General features: G+C 37.8%; 1 protein-coding gene across 1 annotated transcript; it reads left to right on the top strand.

Moving 5' to 3' along the window:
• The first annotated feature begins 1,477 nt into the window (after window positions 1-1,477).
• Window positions 1,478-3,330, top strand: LOC127791405 (peroxidase 3-like). The gene is made up of 4 exons (XM_052321272.1): window positions 1,478-1,784; window positions 1,878-2,075; window positions 2,155-2,317; window positions 2,718-3,330. Exons 1-4 carry the CDS (start codon window positions 1,575-1,577, stop codon window positions 3,128-3,130), a joined length of 984 nt encoding a protein of 327 aa, XP_052177232.1. The 5' UTR covers window positions 1,478-1,574; the 3' UTR covers window positions 3,131-3,330.
• Window positions 3,331-23,855: the final 20,525 nt, after the last annotated feature.

Here is a 23,855-nt window from a genome sequence, read left to right as displayed (position 1 = left end):
CTAAACTTTAATAATAACATCATAACCCCTTCACTTATATTAACTCTACATAAACATGAGAAGAGATTCACCGGACACTAATAATAAACAAAGTTTCTTCCATATATATATATATGGACACGAAATGACTCACAATACTAGGTTTGAAACAAAGGCTGTTACTTTATCTTTCACCCCCAATATTTTTTACTATAATATTTAATATATTGAATTATCCGTCACCATTTCTGTCATCGCCCTGATGGGAACGACTACCTACTACTGGGCAGGCCAGAGGTGGTTACCTCTTAGGCTTGCAACATTTCTTCTGCAATTAGCTAGGAAACATTAATTTATGGACAGCAATGGAAAACGAACAGATCGAGTATCTTTCTTTCCGATTAAAGTCAAAAGTATTAAGAGGCTAAGAGAGAGAGATGTCACCTATTAATGACTGTTTTGAGAGAGAGAGAGATATATCACCTAAGAATGACTGTTGTCTTGCAATAAAAAATTAATGTATTTGTTGCAAGCTACATAACCTTTGTTTATAAAAGGGATAAGATGTCATAGACATATATATCCTAACCAAATTTACTAAGTTTTGAATTAATTACAGAATAAATACTACATTTATCATAACCTTTGTTTTTTTTTTTTGTCTAGTTTATCTTACTTTAAGTTAAGTTAGAACCTATCCAATATTTAAGACAAACCCAACAACTAATCTCTCCCTCTACAATAATGAGTACATATGTGTGTGTGAATTGATAATATTTTAACTCTTATCATATGCGCTGCAGGTGACCAACTATTTATTTTTTTGGGTCTCTTAAAAGTTAATTCATGGGCCATGGCGGTTGTCTCTTTGCGTGTGCCTGCCATACATATATATCTTCCAAGAGAATAATCAGTCTCCCCGTACGCATGCATTGAGGTAAAAGGGTTTGCGTTCAAACTTTAAATCCTTCCGTGAGCATCTTGCTTGTGATTTGTGATTGGAACACCTTTTTGTTTAGGTTAATAATTATTAATTAAGTTTAAAAAATAAAATAGTTAATAACATTAATATTAAAACTTAATAAGAAATTTAATTATTCTTTTGAACAATCTATCTATATGATATATGATATATTGAGTTATAGAAATTATAAAAAAAAAAAAAAGAAGCATAAATTGTCTCCAAAGGAAGTCGTAAAACTGGGTCCAACTGGCGGGTATCTCGAAATTTACCTTTGCCGCTTTACTCTACAAAAATAACAATAATGTATGCAAAAGCAGAGTGTATGGAGCCAAGGAATCCGATGGCAATGGATGGAACCTCACACTTGCAATGGGAAGGGATTAGGGACAAGCTTGCCTAAGCCAAACAATTGAACAAACCATTATTCTAGTGGACAAGCTGATGCCAGGGTTAGTATATATTGCGCCATAAAATATTACACGTTTGTTGACTAAAGAAGACAACAGAAAATGTCATTTTTTGTACTGTGCTTGTCAATATTCTATTCTAGAAATTGATGGTCTATAAATTGGCTCCCGTGTCGTGAGGGTTTGGCATCAGAGTGAATTTGAAACTATTGACGGTTGTAAGAATGGCGACAATGGGCCATTTCAGAATGCTGGTTTTGGCAGTTTTGGCATTCATAGGCTTTGCTCAAGCAGATTTGCAGATGAATTTCTATGCCAAGAGCTGCCCCAATGCTGAGAAAATTGTGCTGGATTATGTTCACAAGCACATCCCTAATGCTCCAACTTTAGCAGCGCCCTTGTTGAGAATGCACTTCCATGATTGTTTTGTTAGGGTTAGTAGCTCGAAACTTCACTTTTTGTTATTGTTTCTCTCTTGTTTACTTTCCATTCAGTAGGATCAGGATTTGTGGTTGTTGTTGCTATAGGGTTGTGATGCATCGGTTCTTCTCAACTTCACGGCTGAATCAGGCACCCAAACCGAGAAGAAAGCTGTTCCAAATTTAACACTGAGAGGATTTGACTTCATTGACAAAGTGAAGAGCTTGCTGGAAGCTGAATGCCCTGGCATAGTCTCTTGCGCAGACGTCCTTGCCTTGGTTGCAAGAGACTCCATTGTTACCATTGTATGATACCTCAATTATCAATCTACTTGCTTTTCCACACTCTAAACATTTCTCTCACTTTGCTTTTGTCAATCCTCAGGGTGGCCCTACTTGGAAAGTCCCAACTGGGAGAAGAGATGGATCCATCTCAAGTGCCACAGAAGCCCAAAACAACATCCCTGCACCAAGTTTCAACCTAACTCAACTTGAATCAAACTTTTCCAACAAAGGACTCGATGTTAAAGACCTTGTCCTGCTCTCTGGTAACCTATAAATCAACAAATCTAACTATAGATTTTCAAGTTCATCGTTGAGATTGTTTCAAATTCATATTTGAATACCCCATATGTATCAAAAGTACTATATATGATATGGATATGAACTTCTATACCAAATCCAAACTCAATGAGTTTGCATTGAGAGCCTATCTAATTATTCGAATTTAGTTAGTGTCATTTTTCCAGGACTTTTTACTGTGGTTTGTCTATATATAAACCTTGGAAATGGGATGCTTTTACCGACATTTGTACATAATGAATGTCAGGAAAATCCATTTTCTTATTAGGGTAGTTTCTCAATATATAGAGTTACATATTTGATTATTAATTAGATGATCTTAAGTTAACACTCGCGCCTTGTTCTTCTTTTTCTTGTTTTTTGCAGGAGCTCACACAGTTGGAATCGCGCATTGCCCTTCTTTCTCAGACCGATTGTACAATTTTACTGGACACGGGGATGAAGATCCATCTCTAGACAGTGAATACGCAGCAAACCTCAAGGCCAGAAAATGCAAGACACCGACTGATAACACCACCATTGTTGAGATGGATCCGGGCAGTTTCAGGACATTCGACCTCAGCTACTACAGGCTCCTCTTGAAAAGGAGAGGTTTGTTCCATTCTGATGCATCTCTAACAACAAGCTCCACTACAACCGAGTACATCAAGGAACTCCTCCAAGGATCGCTCAACTTCTTCTCTGAGTTCGGCTCTTCGATGGAGAAAATGGGGAGGATCGAAGTGAAGACTGGATCCGATGGACAGATTAGAAAGAAATGTGCGCTGGTAAACAGTTGATGAGATTGTTTCTTTTTCTACTTGTTTTTAGATTTAAGGTTGATATATTTAATTAATGTGTGTTTTGAATTTGGAGATCATTGTGATGTGTTGGATGAATAATGATTTGATTTGTGATTCCTTTTCAATGAGGACATGTCCAAGAAAGCTCATATTCATATTCAATAGAACATTGTCGGTCTGTAATTCTTGTGCCAGCATTCACTTGGCTTTTCATCACCAAATAATTGTGCTGCTTTTGCATGCAATGCATGTACATGAATTCCCATCTCTCTTTGATATTGATTGCTTAATTAATTAGCGTGTAATTATAATACAATATATAGTTTTAACTATATATATGGTATTGGTAATTATATGATTCGTGGAGATCTTGATTTTCAAAATTAATCGCACAACGGGACAAAACCCAATTGACAGCTATCTGCCTTCTAATCAATTTGAATAAAAAATTCTACCGACAGAAATTGATTGGTTAAATGCCTGCAATTGAGGTCCAACGCAGCCTCAGCTGCTTTTTCCTTTTTCCCATTTTTTTAATTTTTAGATTTAAATAACTGTTTTTATTTAATTATTTTAAAACCCATTTCCATTTCAACTTCGATTCTTCCTGTTATCATTAGAGTTGGAAGTGAAAAGAGTCGTATCTGAGTGACTTGATTTGATCTCCTTCAAGTTTATTTTCTTAATTAAATAATAAATTTAAGCTTAGTTTTTAAGCTCATAAGCGCTCGATTGTTAGCTCATTCATAAGCTTATTTTAAAATAATGTACTTTTTATAATTCAATATTATTTTTCATAATATGTATAATATTCTAAATATATATATAGATGTTCTACACAAACAAACTTAAATTAAACTTAGGATTAATTTGACCTTTGAGCTTGCGAAGAAGTCACATTTAAATTTTATTTTAAGTTCATTTAAAACTCATTTAATATAAATAAATTCAGTTCAAATTCAATAAAATCTAAATAAATAGACTCAAACTTTAATATTGAGTTCGACTCAAATTTAAATACAATAAAATGTTAGACAAAAAATCTAAGTGCTTATCACTAATTAGTGTTACACCTTTTCCTTCCCAACCCGATTTGATACTTTGTCCGCCTTAAAAGCCTAACCAAAGTAATTAACAAAGATAAGTTAAAATAAAACACATACTTTATATTATTATATTTGTATGATTTGTTTTTTTTTTTTTCTTATAAAAGAAAAGTACATAATTATTATTTGCTTGTTCCCTGCCTCTTTAAGTTTAGGGGCATATACATGTGACAGTCGCGTCTTGATCTTCAGCCCCAACTGATAGAGGCTTCTTAAAATATAGATGCTTTTAGTAATCTAGGTGTAGGTATCTAGACCTCTACCGCTCTACGCCCCACCTAGACCTCTGAGCCCACTAATACCATGAACCGTGTTCTCCAAACTATTACCATTTTCCACCTAATCATTGACCATTTGGCATTAGTTTTATGGGTTAAGTAGTATTTTTAAAATGGTTTTATTTTTTTATGCAAGTAAATCCAGATTTGGTGCTTTTAAATGGCAAGTTCCCAACTTATTTCTAATTTTTTATTTTATTTATGGACACCTAATTTAAAGGGAAAAAAAAAAAGTATTTGGGCACGTCATGAGATGATTGATTGCTCTACTGGCGCGCAAGAATGGGAGTTGGGGACCATTATTGTATTCGTTCCTCTAAAGCAGAGCCTTCCAAAGCCCCATTAATTAGTTTATTATATTAGTTTATATTAGATTTTGCTTACAAAATAAAAAAATTGGGTATGCTGTTGATATAAGCATGCAAATGTGTGGCATTGGTTAATGAAATGGGTGAGTGGGCCCAACTGGGCCTGCACTTGTACAGACTACAGATGCCGCCTGTATTGTCCCTTTGTTTAGACAAGACATCGTTGGTTAATCACTGCTCCTCACGAGCCATCCCGCAGTCGATCAAAATGAGGTCACATGGCCCCCGAGGGCACAGTCGAGTGGCACAGGGCAGACTGAAAGCTTATTTAAGACTTTTAACATGAGTTGGATTATTAGGGAAGTAGAATACTTTTTTTAAGAAAGTATTTTGAGAGTGACATTAATGATGTTAATGTCTATCATTTTGATTATTTAGACACATTTTTCAATTTATCTCCTCAGTATAATTTTAGGAGCTAGGTGGCTGAATACGCCAATAATAGGACGTAATTCAAAAAAAATGAGGTCACATAATCCTAGGAACATAGCCTACAAAAAGACGTGGAATCGATCTTGTCGAGGTGTTGCTTAATAGGCCCTAAGTCGTGATTCCATATTCAACTCCTAGCCACAACGAAGTACATTCTTAATTTACTCTTCTATAGGTTGTGGGGTCAGTGTGTAGAGAGCAATCGTGATGATACATAACTACACAAAAAAATGAGATCACATGCTTTATGGGTATGGGCATGCTACACTGATAAATTACTTAAAATTTTATATAAAGTATTGAAGTTGGAATTAATGTGATGATTTAAAAAAAAAATATTTTTAAAAGATAGTATTTAGTTAAAAAGGTAAGTTTTACGTAAATTGTATTGAATATTTAACTTTGAACTTGTATAAATTATATTTATATTTAAATTTATTTGAAGGGTACATTAGAGAAGGAAGATTACCCGTATTTAAAAATTAATTAGACAAAATTCAAATATCTAAATAAATAAATAAGGTCCAACCCAAAGATCTCAACCTCAATCATATCAATTTAAAATAATTCAATAACTCTAGTCTCTTAGGCACTTTTCCTTTTTACTTCGAAGGCCAACCAAAGGAAATGACAAATTATAAATAAAAACAAATGATGCTTTATATTATTCATAAAGAACAAAAGGTACATAAATATCACTTTCTTTTATCGTATTGTCACATCACTTTTTAATACCCAAAGAATTTGGTATCTGGAAAAGGAAAATAACGTTATTTTAAATATATATAATTATATATATATATATATATTTATCAAAGAGTTTGGCGCATCAGCTTTTACAGCATTGTTTAGTTGGAGGAATCAATTTGCTTTGGAAAATATTTTTTTAATTTTTAGTTTCAATTTTGGAATTATATGTCCTAATATTTTATAGTTTAAAAAATAATGTTATTTATTTCTAAAAAAATTAAAAATTGGGTTTTTTATTTTTCATGTCAGAGATTCAACTATTTTATAAAAAATTAAATTTAAAATTTTAAAAAATGTCTTTTGGCCTAATTTTTAATTATATGGAAAATCGTGTTTAAATATATAAATTTTTAAATAAAAAAACTTAATACATGCTGTCGGCCCCTCAATAATTCAAAAATGGCGTTTGATTATTGATATACAAAATATCAAGATTCAGTATCTCAATTATTAAAAATTATTATTTTAAATTTATATTATAATTGAAAGTAACTATAATCATTATTTACGTTAGGTAAGATGTCACAATATAAAAAAAAAAATCATGTCAGCGAGATACATTATATTAGACTTAATACATAAATATGACATTTGATTCATGATATAAAAGTTACATAATATACCTAAAAATATTTAAAAAACTAAATTTCATAAATAAACCCAAAAAATTCATAAAAACCTAAAAAAAAAACCTAAATTCATAAAACAAACCGAAAAAATTCATATAAAAGACCTAAAAATAATCAAAAAAAGACCTAAATTCATAAAAAAAAACCTAAAAATTCATATAAAAGACCTAAAAATATTCAAAAAATACTTAAATTTTATAAAAAAAAAAAAGAGGACCTAAAAATTTAATAAAAAACTAAAAATATTCAAAAAAGAATTAAATTTCATAAAAGACCTAAAAATATTTTAAAAAAATACTTAATCTCATAAAAAGACCTAATGAAAAACTGTGATTACAAGAACTTAAATGAAAAACAACAAAAACTTTATTAAATACATAAATCTTGTTTACAAACTGTTAAATATAATGTTTTAAACAAGAAATAACAAAACAAACCCTATCAAAGTACTAATCCAACCATCGTTGACACAAATCATATGTTGTGGGAAACACCAATGAGGTCTTAAACTATAATATCCAAAACAAGTCTCAATGAACATTTATAAAACTATTCGCTAATTTAGACGAGTCACACAATAGCAAAATATCTCAAGTATTTTAATTTACAACAAGATGATGAGTTACACTATTAGTAGTCGTGACCCTCATTCTTTCGTACCTTAAAGTAACCTCTTCCTATAGTTGGTTGGTGAAAGGAAACATCAACACTTGGTGGTTTATGCAAGGCTTTTAACTAGTTTTCAAATTTATTTAGAAAATAATAATAAATGGCAACAAATGAAATATAAAATCACTTTGCAAGACCCTATATCTAACAACCATGTGCAATAAAATTAAACCATCCATAGGACATTAGAAATTTATACCTTGTTGGATAATCGTGTTGGAGATGAATGTGCTAAACATGCAGCACATTCATCTCTCGTCCTTACTGTGAGCTCTTGAGGTAGCTTCACGAATAGCTATGAACAGCTTCGAACCTATTTTTCGAATGACTAGCCCTCCTCCATTATCACGAGGGACCAAGTCAGTCCATAGTCCAAGCAATGGTGGAATCCTATAAGAAGCTTATGTGCTAGCCAAGATTCTTTGTAGGTGATAGGTGTTGTAATTGGGTTTGCAAGAATGGAAACCAACAGTCTCACTGTTAATACAAATTGCTACAATGGCAACAAGCAAGAAGGGAACGAATGGAACAAGAGGATGATGAAAGGGTGAGTTCTTGGAAGAAGAAGAGAACAAACAGTCGAGTAGAAATAGGCAAGAGCAAAAGCAACCACTCAAACTTTCTTCTTCTTTTCCATTTAAATACCAAAACACCCTAGCCCACATACATGTATCAAATCGAAAAAAAATGACTAGGAAAGAGAAAGGGAAAAGAGATGGGGGTGAGAGGCATGATATCTGAATGTCGTCCTTCCCTTTTGTCACCCTCCAACACGCGGTCGACTTTTCATTACCAAAAAATGACGAGAAAACATCTTCAAACTTGACACTCTGTAAGAAACAGTCGACCACTTTTGATTATACATTCAATTGATTTTCATTGATTTAGTAAGGAACGATTGATCGATTCTGAACCAATCGACTGCCTCTAAAGTTGGTTGACCACCTTTATTCCCTCGTCTCAACTGTAGTAACCCATAATTAGAAATCAAATTAATTATTGGTTTAATGTGTTAATTAATAATAAGATTAATAATATTAACAATAATAAGAATAATGAGTTAGTATAAGCAAATGAAGTAAGTGGTTGGTGTAGGACTATGTGTAAGACATGAGATATGTGAGTATATTATAATAAGGTTAAGAATTGGTGAGGGAAGTGGCGTGAGTTGCTGGAAATTAATAAAGGCAGCCTCAATTAGCATTTAAAACTAAAGTAGGATGTTAATTTAATTGAAGATGTAGCCAGTATAGCTGTGCACGCAAGGCTGGAGGTTGGCTGATTTTTTAATTAGCCAATTGGAGTCCAAACGGCGCCGTTCCCTTAAGAGGCGGTGGCCTCCAGCAGCTGCTCCAGCGCTGCCACGTGGCGCCTCCTCTTCCTTTCATTTTAAGGCCAATTTAAGGCCGTTTTCTGCCCGATTTTCGCTCAGTGATCAGCAAACAATTGCAGAAAAATTTCAGTGCGTTGCGACGCGAATTAGGAGATTTTGGGTGCTGAAAAATTGGATTAAAGCAAGTTTAATCAGCGATTTAATTATCCAGGTATGTAGAGCAGCTAGTAATTAATATTCTGTACGGTCAGAATTTCGTTTTGCGTCCAATTTTGTTAATTTTGGCAAATAATTGAGATATTGCAGTTTATATAATTTTTACTGCTTTTGGACCCAACGAGCCTAAGGATATCTTTGATAAGGCAAGTTCTTCTTACCTATCTCGTCGTTTCTTTCGTTGGCGATTTATTGGACCTCCCTTCGTTTGATTTGGCTATTAATTAATTATGAAGTTTTTAAACGGTTAGTTTAAGATTTAATTTATTAAATGGATCTCGTGGGTTTTATTCGTTGGTTGCCTACGGGGGTTTGTGCCACCCCCTGCCTGTTGGGAATGATGTCGTACTCACCCGGGGCTAGGTTCTTAGCTGTTGGGTATTGTTATTGGATTTTTGGTTATTTATTGGTCAGAGCAGTTGTGCAGTGGGGCAGGGATTGGCTGTTCGGTGTAGGTGTGACTGTCGTACGGTCTGTTTTAGGCCGTCAGATGGTCTCTCCTAGTCACTGACTGCTGACCGGTGTTAGACACTACTGACTAGCTCTACCATTATGTGATCATAGCATGCCTGTTATATTTTATTCTTGTTGCATGGTTTGATGTGCACATGGGTACGGGCTACATATTGGAATTATCATGATTTGGTTATGCTTGGTCACAGACATTCTAGTTGGCTAGGTTGCATCCAGCACGGGCATATGCATCGCGTGTGATTTACTATGTGGGCGGAGCATGGCCTGATGCTTGGATGTATGGGCGCCTTGTATCATGTTGATGCTCAATACGCCATTGCATTTTATATGCATTGCATGGATACTAGTATTATTTAGTTCTCGGACGGGAGTACCGTTCCGAATGAGCCTTTGGCTCGACTGTCGGGAGTACCGGCAGGGATACGGGTGACGGGAGTACCGACCCGGGACCGTGCGCACAGGCTTATGGAGATATATGTTGCCTTTCAGGGCAACGGCAGGTTGGTATGGGACTTGGGTGTCAGATGTCTTATGTGGGCCCCAAGGACCGGTATGTGCTTTTATTACGCGGCACTATTGTTTGGTTGCGTCACATGGCTTGTGTGTACATGTGGGTTTGTATTTGGGGTGATCTCTTCTTCGATTCATGTTATAGCCTTCATTTTCATATAAACTTGCTGAGTCTTGCGACTCACCTTGCTTTCCATCATTCCAGGTAAGAGTAAAGCGAAGGCCGAGGGCGAGGATCGCGCCACCTAGCAGCCAGCCGTGTTGGTAAGGTGTACAGTTAGCTGCCCCCGTCATCTCTGATGTTTTGCTAGAGTCGCTGTCTTTTATTTTTGACTGTGCCAGGTTGTCATTTGTACCTCCTATTGTTGGCACAGGGTTTGTATGTATTTTCATATACTCCTTGACCGCTGTATCAGCGGGGTGCTTGTGGGCATGCATGTTTACCGTTTTGCTTCCGCTGTTAAATTTCTTATTTATGCATGCCAGGGCATTTTTGTCTTTTGTCTATTCCTCTTCCCTTCTGTGAGCGCACTCGTTCGGATAGACCGGGTGGTTGGGATATCCAAGCGGGGGTGCTTACAATGTTGGTATCAGAGCGTCATTGAGTCAATTTGGGGGGACAAGTAACTGTACACCAAGGCTGTTAGGTAGAGTTAGAGTGTTAGGACGTGTCTGTTATTTCGAAATGCGTTCTAATTAATTTTGGTTGTATAGGTATCATGGACGCACGACGTGGGCGAGGTCGTGGTAGACCGACGGCACGAGGTAGAGGACACCTTGTCCCTACTCCGGAGGTTCAGGCTACAGGTGCGGGAGAGCAGAGACAGCCAGTGCCACCAGATATGCAGGAGACATTAGCGGGTATTTTACGAGCTATAGATGTACTGGCAGCATCTCAGTTGCGACAGGAGCGCAGACATGATGATAGGACCGCTACGGCCCAGGCGTCGCATTCAGGTACGTTGGGAGCAGGGGACGGTTCAGGTGCTACAGTGCTTAGAGATTTTATGGCCCTGCGACCACCAGAGTTTAGTGGAGGCGCTGATGCGACGGTGGCTGAGGATTGGTTACTAGCGGTGGAGAAGCATTTGAGATCCATAGACTGTGCAGAGGCCCACAGAGTTCGGCTGGGGACTTTCTTGTTACGAGGTGACGCCGAGCGATGGTGGGAGACCACCAGACAGCGATATGGGGATGAGGGCCCGACCTGGGCACAGTTCGTCGAGACGTTCAATGAGACCTATGTACCGGCTTGGATCATAGAGCAGAAGGTGTTTGAGTTTATCGAGTTACAGTAGGGCAGTAAGACAGTTACGCAGTATGAGACTGAGTTCGTGGCATTATCTCGTTATGCTCCTGAGTTAGTGACCCCTGAGTCGCGTCGAGTTAGCAAGTTTCAGAGGGGGTTACGACCAGAGATCCGTCATGCCATGGCTGGTATTGAGGCCCCTGACTTCCCTACGGCTGTTCAGCGAGCCCACGCAGTGGAGAGGGATCGATTGGAGGCTCGAGCAGAGCAGTTAGTCTTGAAGGGTGCAGGGAGCAGCAGTAAGAAGAGGAAGTGGGATGCAGGCAGTCAGAGTTCAGGGCTTCCACAGTGCCAGCAATGCGGACAGAGACACCAGGGGCAGTGTCGGGAGGTGCGTCGGGATGTATGTTATCGCTGTGGTCGGTCGGGGCATTTGAGAAGAGACTGTCCACAGGTGCTTAGACCGACTACACCCGCCCTACCAGCTACACCGGCCACAGGGCAGGAGATTATTTGTTTTCGCTGTGGACAGAGAGGTCACCGAGCGAACAGGTGCACCCAGCCAGCACAGAGTGGAGGGCCACGGACTGGAGGTGTGGGGCCCAGACCAGCTCAGAGACAGTTTGCACCTAGGGCGCAGGGTTCAGGAGCGCCATTACCTCTTCCAGCAGCACAACGCCCAGGGCCTACAGAAAGAGTTCAGATGCAGGGACAGGCATTTGCAGTGTCAACGGCCGAGGCAGTTGAGAGCAGTGATATAGTGCAAGGTATACTTTCTCTCTATGGCCATGACGTACGTGCCTTATTTGATACAGGTTCCACCCACTCTTTCATAGCACCCCATTTGTTGCATAAGATCCCAATCCCGTGTAACCCCTTACCATATGATTTATCTATTTCGACACTGGGAGGGGCGGTGTTGTTGGGAAGTGAGATGGTCAGGGATTGCGAGATAGGGATTCACGACTAGGTATTTGTGGGGGATCTTGTTGTTTTGGCGATCCAGGATTTTGACTTACTGTTGGGTATGGATTGGCTCTCACGGCACTATGCTCGGGTTGATTGTCATCAGAAGGTAATTTCATTTGAGCAACCGGGGAGACCAGTTGTTACATACCGGGGTGTGAAGCCAGTGGTGACTACGCCGATGATATCGGTTATGCACGCCAAGAGACTTATTCGACGTGGGTGTGAAGCCTACTTTGCGTTCGTGACCGTGATAGCGGGGGAGAAGAAGGAGTTGGCTGCCTATCCTGTGGTGCGAGACTTTCCAGATGTGTTCCCAGATGAGTTGCCGGGACTACCACCGCACCGAGAGATTGATTTTGCGGTCGATCTGATGCCAGGTACGCAGCCTATTTCCAAGACTCCTTACCGTATGACTGCCAATGAACTGAAAGAACTCAAGATGCAATTGCAAGATCTTTTGGAGAAAGGTTTTATTTGGCCGAGCACATCGCCATGGGGGGCCCCAGTATTATTTGTGCGCAAGAAGGACGGGTCTATGCGACTTTGTATAGATTACCGACAGCTTAATCAGGTAACAATCAAGAATAAGTACCCCCTACCCCGTGTGGATGATTTACTGGATCAGTTGCGTGGTGCATCGATGTTTTCCAAGATAGATTTGCGATCAAGTTATCATCAGGTGCGAGTCAGAGATGAGGATATTGCGAAGACCGCATTTCGCACGCGTTACGACCATTATGAATTTGTGGTCATGCCATTTGGGCTGACCAATGCACCTGCAGTATTTATGGATCTGATGAATAGGATATTCAAGGAATATTTGGATTCTTTTGTCATAGTTTTCATTGACGACATCCTAATTTACTCACCGAGCCCTGAGACACACGAGGCGCATCTGAGCGTGGTTCTGCAGAAGCTTAGAGAGGAGCAGTTATATATGCCAAGTTTTCGAAATGTGAGTTTTGGCAGACCCGAGTGGTATTCTTGGGACACGTGGTATCAGGAGAGGGTATCTCAGTAAACCCGGAGAAGACTAGAGCCGTGATGGATTGGCCGAGACCGATGACAGTGACGGAGATTCAGAGTTTTCTTGGCCTTGTCGAGTATTATCGACGATTCATAGAAGGCTTTGCACGACTTGCATCACCCATGACGAAGTTGACAAGGAAAGGCGTTAGAATTATTTGGGATGAGTCTTGCGAGAGATCATTCCAGGAGTTGAAGCGGCGGTTGACTTCGGCGCCAATACTGACGATACCCAGGAGTGGTGAGTTATTTACTGTTTACAGTGATGCCTCGTATACAGGATTGGGATGTGTTTTGATGCAGGACGGTCGAGTGAATGCTTATGCATCCAGACAGTTGAAAAGGCACGAAGAGAATTATCCCACACATGATCTGGAGTTGGCAGCTGTCATGTTTGCCTTGAAGATTTGGAGGCATTATCTTTATGGTGAGAGAGTCCAGATATATACAGATCACGAGAGTCTCAAGTATTTATTTTCTCAGAAGGAACTTAATATGAGACAACGACGTTGGTTGGAGCTGCTTAAGGACTATGATTGCGAGATCCTCTATCACCCAGGTAAAGCCAATGTGGTAGCAGATGCATTGAGTCGTTGTGGAGCATCAGTTGCAGCTATGATGGTGTAGGAGTGGTTCTTACTGGAGCAGATGAGCGATCTTACTATCTCTGTGGCACTAGACAATCCTACACTCTATTGTGCTGCCATGAGTATCCATTCAGATCTAGAGGGTCAGATTCGCGATCGACAGCGACAGGATGTGGAGCTTGGCAAGATTATGGCTGATATGGAGAGATTTGGCCCATTGGGGTACAGCCCGAGGGATGATGGTTTGCTATTATTCCGTGGGCGAATTTGTGTGCCGAGTGACGGTGATATCAGGCAGAGGATCCTAGAGGAAGCTCATCGTTCTCCCTATATTATCCATCCTAGAGCGACGAAGATGTACCAGGGCTTACGGCGTCAGTATTGGTGGAGCGGCATAAAGAAGAGCGTAGCAGAATTTGTATCGCGATGTTTAGTGTGCCAGCAGGTTAAGGCTGAGCACCAGAGGCCCGCAGGATTGTTACGACCTTTATCTGTGCCGGAGTGGAAGTGGGAGCGCATAGCTATGGATTTTGTCTCAGGATTTCCACGATCCAACTGGGGGTATGATTCGATATGGGTGATTATCGATCGGCTGACTAAATATGCACACTTCCTACCTGTCAAGAAGACCTATCCTATTCATCGACTGGCCAAGCTATACATTGATGAGGTGATGAGACTGCACGGAGTCCCAACTAGTATTGTGTCAGACAGGGATCCTCGATTTACCTCACGATTTTGGGAGGCGTTGTAGAGTGCTATGGGGATCCAATTGACTTTCAGTACAGCCTTCCATCCTCAGACTGACGGGCAGTCGGAGCGGACCATACGGACTTTGGAGGATATGCTCCGCGCCTGTGTACTGGATTTCCATGGGAGCTGGGATGATCATCTGTCACTAGTGGAGTTTGCCTACAATAACAGCTTCCAGGCCAGTATTGGGATGGCACCTTTTGAGGCGTTGTATGGGCGGCCGTGTAGATCACCTCTATGCTGGACTGAGACCGGGGAGCGAGCACTACTTGGACCAGAGTTGGTAGAGCAGACGTCAGAGAAGATCCAGTTGATTCAGGCTAGGATGAAGGCAGCTCAGGACCGTCAGAAGAGTTATGCTGATAGACGACGCCGAGATTTGGAGTTTGATGTGGGTGATCATGTTTTCCTTCGAGTTATGCCGATGAGGGGTGTTCGACGCTTCGAAGTATCTAGCAAGTTGAGTCCTCACTACGTGGGACCGTTCGAGATATTGGAGCGAGTTGGATCGTTGGCATACCGATTAGCTTTACCCCCTCAGTTAGCCCATGTACATGATGTCTTTCATGTTTCTATGCTCCGCAAGTACGTGGTAGATCCCGGGCATGTCATTGATTATCATCCGCTCGTGGTGCAAGAGGACGCGTCATACGTTGAGTTGCCTGCTAGCATTGTGGATCGGAAAGAAAAAGTGCTCCGTAGCCGCACGATTCCCTATATAAAGGTCCAGTGGCAGCGACATACTCCTGAGAAGGCTACGTGGGAGCTAGAGGAGGATATGAGGCAACTTCACCCTCAGTTATTTACCTAACTAGGTACGAATTTCGGGGACAAAATTCTTTTAAGGGGGGAAGGATTTGTAGTGACCCATAATTAGAAATCAAATTAATTATTGGTTTAATGTGTTAATTAATAATAAGATTAATAATATTAACAATAATAAGAATAATGAGTTAGTATAAGCAAATGAAGTAAGTGGTTGGTGTAGGACTATGTGTAAGACATGAGATATGTGAGTATATTATAATAAGGTTAAGAATTGGTGAGGGAAATGGCGTGAGTTGCTGGAAATTAATAAAGGCAGCCTCAATTAGCATTTAAAACTAAAGTGGGATGTTAATTTAATTGAAGATGTAGCCAGTATGGCTGTGCACGCAAGGCTGGAGGTTGGCTGATTTTTTAATTAGCCAATTGGAGTCCAAACGGCGCCGTTCCCTTAAGAGGCGGTGGCCTCCAGCAGCTGCTCCAGCGTTGCCACGTGGCGCCTCCTCCTCCTTTCATTTTAAGGCCGTTTTTTGCCCGATTTTCGCTCAGTGATCAGCAAACAATTGCAGAAAAATTCCAGTGCATTGCGACGCAAATTGGGAGATTTTGGGTGCTGAAAAATTGGATTAAAGCAAGTTTAATCAGCGATTTAATTATCCAGGTATGTAGAGCAGCTAGTAATTAATATTCTGTACGGTCAGAATTTCGTTTTGCGTCCAATTTTGTTAATTTTGGCAAATAATTGGGATATTATAGTTTGTATAATTTTTACTGCTTTTGGACCCAACGAGCCTAAGGATATCTTTGATAAGGCAAGTTCTTCTTACCTATCTCGTCGTTTCTTTCGTTGGCGATTTATTGGACCTCCCTTCGTTTGATTTGGCTATTAATTAATTATGAAGTTTTTAAACAGTTAGTTTAAGATTTAATTTATTAAATGGATCTCGTGGGTTTTATTCGTTGGTTGCCTACGGGGGTTTGTGCCACCCCCCTGCCTGTTGGGAATGATGTCGTACTCACCTAGGGCTAGGTTCTTAGCTGTTGGGTATTGTTATTGGATTTTTGGTTATTTATTGGTCAGAGTAGTTGTGCAGTGGGGGTAGGGATTGGCTGTTTGGTGTAGGTGTGACTGTCATACGGTCTGTCTTAGGCCGTCAGATGGTCTCTTTTAGTCACTGACTGCTGACCGGTGCCAGGCACTGCTGACTAGCTCTGCCATTATGTGATCATAGCATGCCTGTTATATTTTATTCTTGTTGCATGGTTTGATGTGCACATGGGTATGGGCTACTGATTAATGGTTAATTTTGTAAAAATTTTGTTATAATTATACCCTTCTTTTGATCTTAAAAATGGTTTAAATTAGATATTAATATATATTTTATGGTTATATGCAAGTTTAAATTGAAAAATAAATGAAATGAAATTTTAAAGTAAAATTTAATAATAATAATAATAATATATAAAATTATATATAATACATATACATCATTATATGCATGCATGTAATATATATATAATATAATCTAATATATATATATGTGCCATGTGTAATACATATATATAATATATAATTTATTAATAACATTAAATTATTTTTTTAGGCATGAAGAATTCAAGCCCATGAAGAATTAAGGCCCAATTTGAGCAACCCATGGAAGATATTATTTGGAGAAGGCCAAAAAATTATTTTTAATCCTAATGAAGATTAAAAAACTAATTTATAGAAATCTATTTTTATTTTTTATGTAAGAGCTTTATTATGTGTGTTTTTTAGCTAAAATCCATTTAACTATTAGGTGGATATTATAGCTAAAATCCATTTAACTTTATGAGTGCTTTATTAGGTATGTATTTTAGCTAAAATCTATTTAATATTATGTGTGTATTATAGCTAAAATCCATTTAACTTTAAGTGTGTGAGTGCCCATTAAATATAATTATGTCTAATTGAATAATTGAAATTGTGTGGTTTGTATTGCATCTTGTGGCCTATAAATAGCTCACTTGATTGCATTTGTAAGTGCGATTATTATTCTTGAATCAAAATTTAGTTGTTTCCTTATAATTCTCTCTTTGAGAATTGTTCTTGTTCTTTCCCCTTTTCTTTAGTATTCTCTCTTGTGATCTTACTTCCTTTCTTCTTTTAAATTCTTATGTCATTTATTATTACTTTATTATTCACCGCCTAAATGGCCGGTTAATTTATGCCTTTAAATTTCTGTAATTTTAATTCTTGTCATTTAATTATTCACCGCCTAAATGGTTGGTTAGTTTATGCCTTTAAATTTCTGTAATTTTAATTTTTGTCTTTTAATTATCCACCGCCTAAATGGCCGGTTAATTTTTACTATTTTAATTCCTGTCAATTAACTTTCAAATAAAGATGAGTAGCTAAATCTAATATTGGATTAAGGCAAGGACAGTGTCCAACGCCAATGATTCCCAAAGAAAGCTGCGCTTTAAATAAGTAACATTAATTTAAATTTCAGTATGAGTGTGTATTAATTATTGAAAAATCACTAGGTTTGGATTGGAGCGTAAGCCTAACTTAGAGCTTTCATGCCATGTATGAGAGTTACTAGAACTGGAAACGCTATCATACCCAAACCCGGATGATTAATTTAGTTGTTTTGTGTATTAATTGCAATTGGATTTATGGTGGTTGCTTAAATTAGAATCCCGCATATCATGTATGGGGATTGCTTAACCTAGAACTATCATCATCTCTGATTACATTTAATAACAAACCCTCATATCTGAAATTAAATTAATGTTGCTAATCTTTTATGCTAAAATTTGGGAATCAACGGGTTGGTACTGAAATTGTCTTAACTCAAGTACTATCCAATTTTATATTCTCACTTAAAGTATTTATTTCAATTACTGTCTTAATTTATTTCCTAGTATATGTTGTTTAAAAAACCATAAAAAACCTTGTTGCCAATTTGTCCAAATGCGTGTGTGCTTGTGTGACATTCTTTTTATTTTGCCATAAATAAATCTCTCAGTGGACGACCTGGACTCATTCAGAAAATATAAATTTAAGTTTGGACTACAACTGCACTCGTACACTGACGAGTATAAACCTCTCACCTAAATAAAGAAAAAATATAAAATTTTTATTGTGTTTTGTTTTGTATTTTAATTACAGGGTGGGAGTGCAGCCAAATTTTGGCGCTGTTGCCGAGGAGATTGAGGCAAAAACAAAAAGAAAAAAAATATATAAGAAGAGGCATCTCCTGATAAATTCGATAACTCTGATTCTTTTTACTTTATTTTTATTTGTGCATAGTGTATAATACTTAGGTCAGGTAAAACTATAGAATATCAATCACTCATGTCTCAACACAATGAGAACATGCCACTTGCACACAACATGTCTGCACATGGTAGTGACCATGGTGACCCTGATCCCATTGATCAAAGTATGATCAGACCCCTTAGGGAGTATCTTCATCCTCCTAGGCAGACAACCCCCTCATGCATTATTCTTCCCATCAACCATCATAGGTTTAACTTCAAACCTGGCACAATCCAATTGTTGCCAACTTTTCATGGCATGGATTCTGAAAATCCATATACTCATATGAAAGAATTTGAGGAAGTATGTAGTACTTGCATGGACCATACAACAAATAAGGATGTCATAAGATTAAAACTCTTTCCATTCTCACTGAAAGATAAGGCAAAAATATGGTTAAGCACTCTCCCACCTAGATCTATAGGAACTTGGAGAGAAATGCAAACAACTTTCTTAAAAAAATACTTCCACTTCTTTGACACATTGGCTGAGAATACAAGGAACTGGGATGTTGGTCCAACATCTGCTCTTGATTCAAGAGAAAATCCACAACCTAGAGGGAGATACCAACTGAGTGAGAGTGACGATTTAAATGCAAGACTAACTGCTTTAACAAATAAAGTTGAAAACATGCAACCCAAAAAGGTGCAATCTGTTAATCAAGTGGAAGTAAAGTGTGCTGTGTGTGATGCAACAGATCATTCAACTGAAGAATGTCCTACCCTACCTGCTTTCAAGGAGGTATTGTATGGGCAGACTAATAACAATCATTCACACAACTTTGAGGGGAGACAAAATCAAAATCAGAGTGGAGCCTATTATGGGAATAATCAGAACTACAATTCATACCATCCCAATAATAGAAATCACCCCAATTTTTCTTGGAGAAATAATTCTGGAAATCATTCTCAACATCCCTTCCCTACACAACAACACACCTTTCAATAAAATCAAGGTTCTTCATCCAATACTTACCAACCTCCTCATAGGAGATCTTTGGAAGATACCTTGCACCAGTTCATCCAAAGTCAAACAGGTATCAACAATCAGGTTGCTCAACTTGTTAAAAATCAAGACCAAACAAACAGAGCCATAGAAGACATTAGGAGCCAGTTGACCAAGATAACACAAACATTGAGTGTGAGAGAACCCGGAAGGTTTCCATCCCAAACTAATCCTAACCCAATTAGGCAAACCAACCAGGTGGAAGCTTCAAATAGTGAAACCAACACTCATGAACAAGTGCAAGCAGTGACTGCCCTAAGAAGTGGAAGAATAATTGAGAAACCAACTGATCCTAGGATAAACCAACATATTGATGAAGAAAAAGAACCAAAAGATCATGAATCCACCGTGGAGAAAAATGAAAAAAATGAGAAAAATGAAAAACAAAAAGAAGATAAGAAAGAAATTCAATACAGGCCCAAACCACCTTTTCCACAAAGGTTGAATCGTTTGAAAAAAGAGCAACAAAATACAGATATATATGAAGTGTTTAAGCAAGTGAGAATCAACATCCCGCTGTTGGATGCAATCAAACAAACACCTTCATATGCAAAATTTTTGAAAGATCTGTGCACTGTCAAAAGAAAAACAAATGTGCATGAAAAGGCATTCTTGACTGAACAAGTCAGCGTCATTCTCCAATTGAAAACTCCTCCCAAATACAAAGACCCAGGTTGTCCAACCATTACATGCATCATAGGAAGTCAAAAGGTTGATCGGGCACTCTTTGATTTAGGAGCTAGTATCAATTTGTTGTCATACAGTGTGTATCAACAGTTGGGATTAGGTGAGCTTAAACCCACTAGAGTGACCCTTCAGCTGGCTGATCGATCAGTCAAAGTTCCATGGGGAATTGTGGAAGATGTTCTGGTACAAATCGATAAGTTCTACTTTCCAGTGGACTTCATCATTTTGGACACCCAGCTGCATCAGGGGCCTCAACCTCCTGTGCCAGTCATCTTAGGTCGACCATTCCTTGCCACATCAAATGCCATCATCAACTGTAGGAATGGTGTGTTAAAGCTATCTTTTCGGAACATGACTGTAGAAATGAATATCTTCAGGGTAGCCAAACATCAGGACACTGAGAGTGAAGTGGAGGAGGTAGACTTGATCCAAACACTAACCAATGACTATTTTGAAGAGTTCATGAGAAGACCCAAAGAAGGAAATCAAGATCTTGAAGAAATAAAAGAAGTGGAAGTCATAAGCAAAGAAAGTGAGAAGCCTACATGGATGCCTGGTTTAGAGCCATTAAGGAACTTGGACAGTAAGCTCATGGCTCCTGATAGCCATCAGTCCACGCCTGAGAGAAAGCCATTGCCCAGTGATTTGAAGTATGTCTTTCTAGGAGAAGGGGAAGCATTCCCAGTGGTGATCTCTTCAAGTTTGACACCTCAGCAAGAGCAACAACTGATAGAAGTTCTAAAAGCACATAGGAAGTCATTAGGATGGACCATTTCAGATTTGCAAGGTATTAGCCCTTTGATCTGTACTCATAAGATATTCTTGGAAGAATGAGCAAAACCAGTTAGGCAAATGTAAAGGAGATTAAATCCCAACATGAAAGAAGTTGTCAGAAAAGAAGTGCTTAAGCTATTGGATGCTGGAATAATTTACCCAATCTCTGATTCTAAGTGGGTAAGTCCAACACAGGTAGTACCCAAAAAGTCTGGAGTCACTGTTGTAAAAAATGAGAACAATGAACTGATTCCCACGCGCATCCAGACAGGATGGCGTATGTGCATTGATTATAGAAAGCTCAATTCTGTGACAAGGAAAGATCATTTTCCTTTGCCTTTCTTGGATCAAGTTCTGGAGAGAATAGCAGGCCAAGCCTACTATTGTTTCTTAAATGGGTACTCAGGGTACAATCAGATAGAAATTGCACTAGAAGATCAAGAGAAGACTACTTTCACATGTCCATTTGAGACATTTGCATACAGGCGCATGCCATTTGAGTTATGCAATGCTCCAACCACCTTTCAAAGGTGTATGATGAGCATTTTCAGTGAAATGGTTGAGCAGATTGTTGAAGTATTTATGGATGACTTTTCTGTTTATGGAAGTAACTTTGAGGCCTGTTTGGAGAATCTGAAAAAGGTTTTAGCAAGATGTGAGGAAACAAATCTGATACTCAATTGGGAAAAATGTCACTTCATGGTGAAACAGGGCATAGTCTTGGGGCACATCGTTTCATCTAGGGGGATGGAGGTAGACAGGTCAAAAATTGAAACAATTCAAAAACTCCTCATCCCTAGGAATGTGAAAGACATCAGAAGTTTTTTGGGATATGCAGGGTTTTATAGGAGATTCATTGCTTCCTTTAGCACCATAACAAAACCCTTGTGCCATTTGTTGTCTCAAGATGTTTCGTTTGAATGGAGTCCTGCCTGTCAAAATGCTTTTGATAAATTGAAAGATGCACTCATTTCAGCACCTATCATTCAGTCCCCTGATTGGTCCCTCCCGTTTGAACTTATGTGCGATGCTAGTGATTACGCGGTAGGAGTTGTGTTAGGGCAGAGGAAGGATAAAAAACCTCATGTGATATATTATACTAGCAAAACTCTTAATGAGGCACAAAAGAATTACACCACTACAGAGAAAGAGTTACTAGCAGTTGTCTTTGCCCTGGACAAGTTCCGATCTTACCTCGTAGGGTCACTAGTGATCATTTTTACTGATCACGTTGCTCTGAAGTATTTGTTCACAAAGCAAGATGCAAAACCCTGTCTGCTCCGATGGATCTTACTCCTGCAAGAGTTCAACATTGAAATCAGAGACAAGAAGGGAGTAGAAAATGTGGTGGCTGACCATTTGTCAAGGATTCCAAGTCAAGATCTCACACAATTTGATGAACCAATTCATGACAATTTCCTTGATGAGCAACTGTTTGAAGTGAATGTTATTCGTGCATCATCTGTTGTCCCTTGGTGATTAGTGGTTAATTTTGTAAAAATTTTGTTATAATTATACCCTTCTTTCGATCTTAAATATGGTTTAAATTAGATATTAATATATATTTTATGGTTATATGTAAATTTAAATTGAAAGATGAATGAAATGAAGTTCTAAAGTAAATAATAATAATATATAAAATTATATATAATACATATATATCATTATATGCATGCATGTAATATATATATAATATAATCTAATATATATATGTGCCATGTGTAATACATATATATAATATATAATTTATTAATAACATTAAATTATTTTTATTTTTTTTTAGGCATGAAGAATTCAAGCCCATGAAGACTTAAAGTCCATGAAGAATTCAAGTCCATGAAGAAATCAAAGCCATGGAGAAATCAAGTCTATGAAGAAATCAAACCCATGAAGAATTAAAGTCCATGAAGAATTCAAGCCCATGAAGAATTAAGGCCTAATTTGAGCAACCCATGGAAAATATTATTTGGAGAAGGCCCAAGGATTATTTTTAATCCTAATGAAGATTAAAAACCAATTTATAGAAATCTATTTTTATTTTTTATGTGAGAGCTTTATTAGGTGTGTTTTTTAGCTAAAATCCATTTAACTATTAGGTGGATATTATAGCTAAAATCCATTTAACTTTATGAGTGCTTTATTAGGTATGTATTTTAGCTAAAATCCATTTAATATTAGGTGTGTATTATAGCTAAAATCCATTTAACTTTAAGTGTGTGAGTGCCCATTAGATATAATTATGTCTAATTGAATAATTGAAATTGTGTGGTTTGTATTGCATTTTGTGGCCTATAAATAGCTCACTTGATTGCATTTGTAAGTGTGATTATTATTCTTGAATAAAAGTTTAGTTGTTTCCTTATAATTCTCTCTTTGAGAATTGTTCTTGTTCTTTCTCATTTTCTTTAGTACTTTCTCTTATAATCTTACTTTTTTTTCTTTATTCTTTTAAATTCTTATGTCATTTATTATTACTTTATTATTCACCGCCTAAATGGCCGGTTAATTTGTGCCTTTAAATTTCTGTAATTTTAATTCTTGTCATTTAATTATTCACCGCCTAAATGGCCGGTTAGTTTATGCCTTTAAATTTCTGCAATTTTAATTCTTGTCATTTAATTATCCACCGCCTAAATGGCCGGTTAGTTTATGCTTTTAAATTTCTTGTCATTTAAATTCTATTATTTAAATTGCGTCATTTAAATTTCTGTCAATTAACTTTCAAATAAAAATGAGTAGTTAAATCTAATCTTGGGTTAAGGCAAGGACAGTGTCCAATGCCAATGATTCCCAAAGAAAGCTGCGCTTTAAATAAGTAACATTAATTTAAATTTTAGT

The sequence above is a fragment of the Diospyros lotus genome, chromosome 15 (genome assembly GCF_014633365.1).
Source record: "Diospyros lotus cultivar Yz01 chromosome 15, ASM1463336v1, whole genome shotgun sequence".
Taxonomy (NCBI): Eukaryota; Viridiplantae; Streptophyta; class Magnoliopsida; order Ericales; family Ebenaceae; genus Diospyros; species Diospyros lotus.
This window is presented reverse-complemented; position numbering and strand designations above follow the sequence as displayed.